Here is an 8,670-nt window from a genome sequence, read left to right as displayed (position 1 = left end):
CGCAGAGGGAAAGCCCCTTTGTCCTGCACACCCTGCCCCCGTTCCCCAAGTATCTTCTCTTCATCCGCGGAAGCTAATGGGTTTTATGTGGCGTTCATTCACTCTCCACGAGTTCCCACTGAAGGGGCTCTGTACCAAATTCAGTCTCAGATGCTTCTACACTTAAGGGCTTGTAAAACAGCGAGAGAAAAGATAGCAGGTAACTTACAGAAAGCCTTCTGTTCTGGGCCCAGGAAGGCTCTACTTTGTTCCTACTCTGCAATAGGAGTCTGGAACGCCCCAAGTTAGAAGTGCATTAATAAGGATGCAGCAGGGATCCTGCACACAAGCTGCTGCTGAGTTCTGCCAGTGACCTCCTTCCACGTTTCTCAAGTGTTCCGTGTGTGGCATTACAGATATCTGTCCTCCCCCAAGAGTAAGAGGTGGACAGGGACGCAAGATACCTATTGTTACACAACTGGAAAAACAACAAACTAGTTCTTTTGAGGGACTACCATCAATAAAATACTTCACTCGTCCAAAGAAAAACCTATTGGGAGAAAATGAGGAAATGGTCTTCGCGCTTACAAGTTTTCAAAGTATCAACCAGAGGGGCTGAGCTAGAAAAAAAAAATGCTGTGCCTCAAGAAGTAAAAAGCCCTGGCAAGCTAATCTTTTCACACAATCCAAGGTTCAAATGAATCATCCTTTAAGGAGAGAAAATTACTGAGCACTCCTGGGGGCAAATTTTGGTCACCTTGTGTTAGGGTAGGATTTTTGCCTCCATCCCCTTGGATCAGATTTGTTTTGTTTTGTTTTTGCTTTGAGACAGGGTTTCTCTGTATAGCTCTGGCTGTCTTTAACTTCCCTCTGTGTAACAGCATTAGCTGTCCTGGAACTATTCTTGTAGACCAGGCTGGCCTCGAACTCAGAGAAGATCCACCCGTCTCTGCCTCCCGAGTGCTGGGATTAAAGGTGTGCGCCACCACTGCCTGCCTGTGGATCAGATTTTAAACCCTTCTTTCTACTCCATCATCCATTAAGTCTAAATACTGAAGGCAGGGGAAGGAGTGGGGAATTGAGAGGAAGCCCTGGGGCTCTTGCTTGCTTGAAACTGAGAACACTGAGCAAGGGCAAGAAAGAGGCAGGCATCAGGAGCTCGTAAAGGAAAGCAAACTTCTTTATTGTACACAGTACAGAATATAACGCAGCTCAGCAGGATGTACACAGCCCTGCGCAGGGGGGTATTTCAAATCAAAGGCGGGTTAAAGCCTTTCTGCACTGTAGACTTTCCACACTCTGGAAAAGCAGCGAACGAATGGAACAGCCCCCACACCCTGAAGGAAACATCTATTTGGGGGGCACATGAGTCCAGTGGGAATGCAAATGACGCTGCTGTCCTGTGTCCCTCGACAGCACAGGCTGTGCATCACAGCAGGGGAGGGGCAGCTCAGGTTACAGAAGGTTCTTTTCATACCAATAAAACAGCATAAACATGGAAAAAAAAACAACAAAAAAAACCCAAACCAGTAGAAGGGAGGAAAGGAAAACAACCAAACAAACAAAGCAATCTATACAGCATTTACAACAAATAAGTCTCGAGCCGGCTGGGTAAAACTCGCATCTATGTATAGGCTATGTGTAGACTAGAAAGCTATAAATATCCTTTAGGAAGAGGCCTTTCCTTAGAGCACAATGCTCATTAAGGCCCAAGCTTCAGGCTTGACACCTCTGAGGGCTGACTAGCTCTCAAGAGGAAAACCTTGGTTTCCCATAGCTATAAAAATGCACCCCTCGTCCTTCACACGGGTGAGAGGGCTATGGGCTATGGAGTGCCTCAGTGTAGGGCAGTAAAGCCTGTCCCCCCCACAGTCAGTTCTGGGTCCTGCACAAGAGGACACCCTTATCACAGGTGGAGTGTTAAGAACAACAGGCCTGTCAACAGGGGGCAGGCGGGCAGCAAGATCCCGGAGCTCCCCGGTGACTTTCCCTCCACTCTGGACCTGACTTCCATACCTCCTCAGTTTGGTTGTTTAAAACATTCCCAATATAATACAGCAATCAGAATAAAAATGTAAAAACGAGAGTAGCAGGAAGCCAGGATGCGAGCTAGCACTGTCTTACCTGCCCGTGACAGGTAAGTTTCAGATCCAAGGGAACCCTTATGCAGGGGTGAAGGTCCAAAATGGAAAGAGAAAAGAAAACTGAGACGATGCCTATGTGGCTCCCACCAGGTGACCAGTTGTTAAATGGACATGACGTGTAGTATGTACATCTGCTTCCCAGAGAGGGCAAGTTAGTGAGCAAGGAGAACTATACACAGAGAGTCGAAGCTGTGTCCAGGCTGCCCAGCACACTTCGAGAATTGTACAAACCAGGTGTAATGTTTCAAGAGGTTATCTGGTGCACAGCGCACCAAGGAGGCTTCTACATGGCGAAGGGAAGCCCCAGCCGAGCCCCTCTTAAGCTGCAATGTCTTCGTAAGTGGGCACGGCCCTGCCTAAGGGACATAGTGCAGTTACCAAAAGGTTTTTGTTTTTGTTTTTTTTTTTGCTTTAAATACCAAAACTACAAAAATCAGTTTGTAGAAACTGTTTTCTTTTTTTTTTCCCAAAACAACCACCAAAACAAAATGATCCCCCTAAATCAAAGCAAAACAAAATACTGTCAAGTGTTAGTCTTTCTTCTAAAATGAAAGCCATCCGCACTCAGCCATGTGACTGGGAGGAGAGGGGCTTGATCTACTTGGTGACCACTCTGGCTGAAGGCTCAAGGGGAGTGGCTAATAGCCGCCCGGCCTCCCCAGTTCTGGGCTAAGGGGGAGACATTTCAGACTTAGCTCCAGGAGTTTTGTTTATTTCAAGCCTTAACGATCTGAGCCTCCCCAACCGAGCCTTCAACTTTCCTATGGGTCTGCGGTTTCTTTCCAAAGAATTGTGCAAGTCAAAGCCCTTCTATATAAAGGCATTTAGTAGTCCATGGTCATGGCGGATTGTCATACACTCGTTCCCCTTTCGTGGGCGCTAACCTGAGCAAGGGACTGCTCTGCACATGTTGTCCACAATGGCAAGGAGGCTCCACTTTCATCTCTTCTCACCAAATCTCAGAATCACCAGTCACGTGGTGGTTTTTCTGTCTCTCCCTGTCCCCACTCCTTAGCCAAGGTTATTTGTCTTTAAGGGTGTCAATCCAGAGATGGCTTGGGTTCTCCAGATAATACTCAAAGGGCAAGCTTTAGGAACAGCCAAGAACACAAACAAAACCACTGCCCTCATTTGCCTGAATGGGGACTGCTAGCTCTAGGGTCTGGCCGCTCAGCCATTTCGGAAACTTAGTAAGCAAAGCCTTCAGCATAGGGGAGGCTGCTGCAGCGATCCATGTCCAGGAGGTAAGCAGGGTTGTCTTCGAAGTGAGTCAGTGGCAGGGTGTCCTCGTCGTTGAGGGGGCATTCTGACTCTGCCTTCAGGAAGGGACGCTGATTGTCTGGGAAGGCCATGGAGAAAAGCGCATCGGGGTCGCAGACAAATTTGTAGACGTACCGTTCCCCGGCCACCTGCATGAGAGCACACAGCACAAGACTCAGCTGGGACAGGGTGTGGGGCTCGAGCAAAGACATTTTTAAGAGGCCAATCTCTCAGGGCGTCAAGAATGGAAGGGCTAATTAGTAGCTGATTATTCCAATTGCATCTCAGGGACCTATTACCTGCCAAGGGTTTTGTTGATACCATAGTGAAGTATTATAGAAGACGGCATTTGAATTTCAAATGCAAGCCTGCTAAGCTCTTTCAGCAGCAAGCCTCATTCTGTCTTACACTGACAGCTCAGGCAGCCTGGTTGCATTAGGGGAGATACAGGGACTTAAAGACACAATGCAGATGAGAGACCCACAATACTAAAACACCTCCAAAGCTTACAGTTTTCCCAGGATGGATGTGATATTTTGAAGGGTTCAGAGCCCCTTGCTACTTCTCCCTTCTTTGTGTGTGTGTGCAGAGGCCCACGGTTGCGACCAGCAGCCTTCTTCATCACTCTTCCACCTTATTCTTTGAGGCAGGGACTCTTCAATCAAACCCACAGCTTGCTGAAATAGCTTTAGAGATTGACACAGCGGAATTCGGAGGCTGGAAGTACAGGGGAGTCCTATACTCATGTACTATTTATCTGGGCATCTGAACTCCAGCCCTCTTGCATGGAAAAATGTTAACCACTGAGCCATCTCCCAAGCCTGGGTTAAGAATTTGATAAACACAGCCTCTGTGGACCTAAGTCTGTTCCAAGCTCCAAACCCTGCTTCTGACACTTCTGCTTGTGCATGGGTCTACTGAACTGGAAAGTCACTGTGCAGCTCAGGCTGGCCTTGGGCTTAAAATTCTCCTGCCTTAGTTTCTGCACACATCTGTACTTGGTGACAGTACAGCCCAAAGGTCTTGGTTACTCCAGGACCTTGTCATGCTGCTAGCCCAGGCTCTGTTGGTTCTTCAGTAACAGTGAGAGAAGGCACAGGCAAATCTGTCAGGCACTGTAGACCGCAGCTACAATTCCTGATTACGAAAGCACACCAATACTAAAACACCCCAATGTCTGGGTTAGCCCAGATCTGTCATTCTGCTGAGATCTCACATCTCAGTGTAGCAGAGGTCCGGACCCTGCTCCCCAGCCTTGGGCTTAACTCTGCTGCAGCTGCAGGTGCAGCCAGAGGCATAAGGACAACCAGACATCCCGGAGCCCTTACGGCTGATCCTCAGTGGCACTTCTTCCATCTGTGTCAACATTCCCTTCCACTCTGATACTAGAAATCAGGGATCATGCTTATCAGCACAGAGAACACAAGCACCAAAGCCAGCCCCAGGGGCCGCAGATGGAGACAGTTAATCACCCCGACTATTCATTTGTTTGTTTATTCATTCATGTATTTTTTAATTTTTAAGGTGGAGTCTTTTCGACGTAGCCAAAGCTAACCTGAAACTCACTATGTAGCTCAGGTTAGCCTTGGATTTAAAATCCTCCTGCCTGAGCACCAGGACAAGTCTGTACTATCAAGGCTCTCTCTATATCCTGTTCTTGGGTGGAGGGCACCACAACAATCCAAGAGCAGCATGGCTTCCATCACCGGTGTCATCGCTGTCTCAACTCGGTTCCACTTAGGAGGGCATGAACCACCTTTGACACTGACAGGCCACTTTACCTTTAAATCACCTCATTTAGCCACGGTTATAATAAAGCAATGGGAGCACATTATTATCACGTAGAGACTTTCAGGTCTATTATCCTGAGGTTGGACCAGAGCCCTGCATTTTCACTGTAAGGGATAAGAAATGGTACATGACCCAACAGGCTACTACTAACAAAAGTTATGATATGAACCTGCCAAAGCCACACTTCTGGGCTTTCCTATACCCAGAAATCAAGAGTCTCTTTGTCCTTAGTTCTAAGCTACTGTGCCTAGAATTTACACTCCTTCATATTTGATCTGGAGCTCTGGGACTAACTGAGGAATGACATCATTTGCAGTGGTTTGGACAGGAAATGCACCTATAATCTCAGGCATCTGCACGCTTGGTCCCTAGTTAGTGGCACTAACTAGGGTGTGCTTAGGAGGTGTGCCCTTGTGGGGCAAGTGTATGTAACTGGGGAAGGGCTTTGAGGTTTCAAAGCCTTGTGCCACTTCCAGTTGGCTGTCTCAGCTTCTTGTGGCTCAAGAGGTGAGCTCTTGGCTTCCATTCCTGCTGCACTGTCTGCCATTTCCTGCCATCATGGACTCTTAAACCCGCTGGAACCTTAAGCCCAAATAAATCCTTCCTTCTAGGTGCTGTGTTAGTCATGTTGATTTTTTTCCTCTTCCCAAGATAGGGTTTCTGTGTTCAGCCTTGGTTGCCCTGAAGCCGACTCTGTAGACCAGGATGGACTTGAACTCAGACCTGCCTCTGCCTCCGGAGTACTGGAATTTGTGTCGCCACCATCCAGCCTGGTCATGGTGTCTTAATCAGAGCAACAGAAAAGTAAACGATAAAACATTTTTTCCCTGTATTGGAGATACGATCTGATATTAAATGGGTTGGGGGAGATAAAAATCTCCTAAATTTGACTGTAGGACAGTGGCACAGATTAACTGGTAAAGTCTTCAAATACTCCAATATCTCTTTAAAATTAAACTTCAAAGCATTAAATGCTTCTTGTTCTATGCATTTCAGATAAGGATACACAATCTGTGCCATAAAGGCTGTCCCCGTGTGTAAATATTAGACTCTGGGGAGACGTACAGCATATATGTGCCACTTAAGAAAGGTACAATCAGTCCTACCTTCCTATCAATGGTATTTTAAGGTTGTGGCCCCTTTACCCCTATCCTAATGAGGACTCTGTAGTGGCTTTTCCAAAGTAGGCTTTATTTTCTATACTGCAAAGAAAAACCTCATGCTGAATGACTGTAGCTGCTATCTGACAAATGCTGGGGTCTCTTAAGTTACAGGCTGTACTGGTTTGAAAGAGAAACAGATGCTGGGTGGGTGGTGGCGCACATCTTTAATCCCAGCACTCGGGAGGCAGAGAGAGGAGGATCTCTGTGAGTTCAAGGCCAGCCTGGTCTACAGAGTGTGTTCCAGGATAGGCTCCAAAGTTACAAAGCAAAAGCGAAACCCTGTCTTGAAAATAAAAAAGGGAAAGAAAAAAAGGGAGAGAAATATATTGTCTATTTTTCTAACTCCTTGAAAGGGTTTCTTGCTGCAATGACAACAACGTAGATCGCTGTATCCCAAATGTTTGAATAACTAAGGGTTCCAGCTCTGTGGAGTCGAACTCTTAGGTCAATTCCTTCATGTGTTCCTTTACATATACAACAGCAGTTGGCCCAAGTGTCTGAGTCTTTTGTAACCAGAAGCAGTTAAGAAAAGTGGAGGAAGTCAATTTCCTCTTGTGTCTTTCACATAAAACTTGTCATATACTCAACAACATTAAAAGCATTTTTTTTAAAAAAGTGTCCATTTTTAAAACACGTATGCATGTGGATCCGAATGTATGTTATGTGTATCATGTGTACAGTACCGGTGGAGTTACAGAAGGCTGTCAGCTGTCTGACGGGGGTGCTGGGATTTGAAGTCAGGTCCCTGGAGAGCAGCAAGAGCTCTCAAACGCTGAGCCACCTCTCCAGTCCTAAAACTACTTTAAATATTCTATTTGTCTCCCTTCTATTTTAAGTTTTTGGAGACAGGATCTTATGTAGCCTGGGCTGGCCTAGAAATTGCTCTGTAGGTGAAACTGGCCTTGAGTTTCTGATCCTCCTGTATGTACCACACCATCTTATAATTCCTGTCTTTTTGTTTTTTCTAGGTTCTCTTCTACCACAGACTCACTTATGAGGCTCACGGGTTTCTTCTAGCTACTGTAAATGTCCTTACTGCCAAGGCTAGGGTCACTTTCTCCTTGAGAGCGGCAGAGAGCTGTAAGCATCTGCAATTGCTTACCTTCTGCATGATGCCCTTTTCATAGTAATAGCGTAGCGAGCGGCTCAGTTTGTCATAGTTCATGGCTGGCCGATTCTTCTGGATGCCCCAACGCCGAGCAACCTGAAACAAGAGAGCAAAGATGCAAACACATTCACAGGGGTGACTGTTCTGTAACTCAACAGTTCCGGCTGACGGTGGCTTCTCTTACTCGGAAAGTAAAGTGTTTACTTCTCTCAAGATGAAATATTAAGCAAAGGTGATGATTCGGCCACAGTTCTCGCGAGGTGAGACCTAGGGGTAGACGCCTCCTAACACTGTAAGGCTGCAGAGGACTTGGTTAGCATCCCAGAGGATACCGGCTCTCTACTATTTCCCCATTTATGAATTATTGACCAATACTCACGGACCATTAACATATTGCCATTAAGTGCTATGGTTTCTGTAGCAGTCAATAAGGGATAATTAGAACGGTCATTCCTGAGACATTAGGAACATGTTAGCGAGCTGCTAATGGGCCTGCAGAGCCCAAGTTCAATTCTAATAAGATTGGAGAGGGGCTGCGAGATGTTTACTTATTGCAAGCTCATGGACTAAAGGGATTCAGGTCATTTCGGCCTCCTGCCATCCTGCCTTCCCTCCCTGCAGACCTGAGGATGGACAGTGAAGCACACAGCACCATTAGCCATTTAATGAAAAATTAACAGGGCTTCTCACACAGCTCCAAAGTGCATTACAGCAACCCGGTCCGCTTGAGGTGCAGGGATGGGGAGATGTAATTGGAGCTCTGGGCACAGGCGCTACAACAGGGGAATTTCCTACTGGGCTCTACTCAATTATCAGGGCAGCAAGTTCTGATCACCATTTAAACTTTCACAGTCGCACTTGGGAGGGCAGCTGTCAAGGCAGATCGACCATGGAAACGTGGGCTGCCCGATGCCTTCACTTCAGTCACCTTTGGAAACGTCAAAAAAGACCACCTAATGACATCCTTTTGATGGTTTTCTAAATTGTGTTATTTGGAGACGGGATCTCCTCTCTATATTGCCCAGGCTGGCCTTGAACTTTCAATCGTCCTGCATCCGCTTCCCAGTTGCTTAGATCGTAGGAACGCATCACTAACCCCAACTTGCTCTTTTGAGACAGACACACAAAGAGCAGTTCACATCAGCTAATGGGGGGGGGGCAGGGTGTGACAGAAACTCCTCCTGACTTCAGGATTCTAAAATGACCTCTAGCCAATAACAGAGAC

General features: G+C 46.7%; 1 protein-coding gene across 3 annotated transcripts in view; it reads right to left on the bottom strand.

The window, feature by feature from the left end:
* Positions 1 to 1,147: 1,147 nt before the first annotated feature.
* Positions 1,148 to 8,670, bottom strand: part of Etv5 (ETS variant transcription factor 5) — a 63,485-nt gene continuing 55,962 nt past the window's right edge. For all 3 annotated transcript variants that reach the window (XM_050146602.1, XM_050146601.1, XM_050146603.1), the window contains 2 exons: positions 7,440 to 7,541; positions 1,148 to 3,532 (listed from right to left, as the gene is read on the bottom strand). In XM_050146602.1, the coding sequence (XP_050002559.1) occupies positions 3,311 to 3,532; positions 7,440 to 7,541 (324 nt within the window). In that variant the 3' untranslated portion in view covers positions 1,148 to 3,310. The remainder of the gene's footprint in view (positions 3,533 to 7,439; positions 7,542 to 8,670) is intronic.

The sequence above is a fragment of the Alexandromys fortis genome, unplaced genomic scaffold (genome assembly GCF_014885135.2).
Source record: "Alexandromys fortis isolate MF-2015 unplaced genomic scaffold, M_Fortis_MF-2015_v1.1 scaffold_56, whole genome shotgun sequence".
Lineage (NCBI taxonomy): Eukaryota > Metazoa > Chordata > Mammalia > Rodentia > Cricetidae > Alexandromys > Alexandromys fortis.
This window is presented reverse-complemented; position numbering and strand designations above follow the sequence as displayed.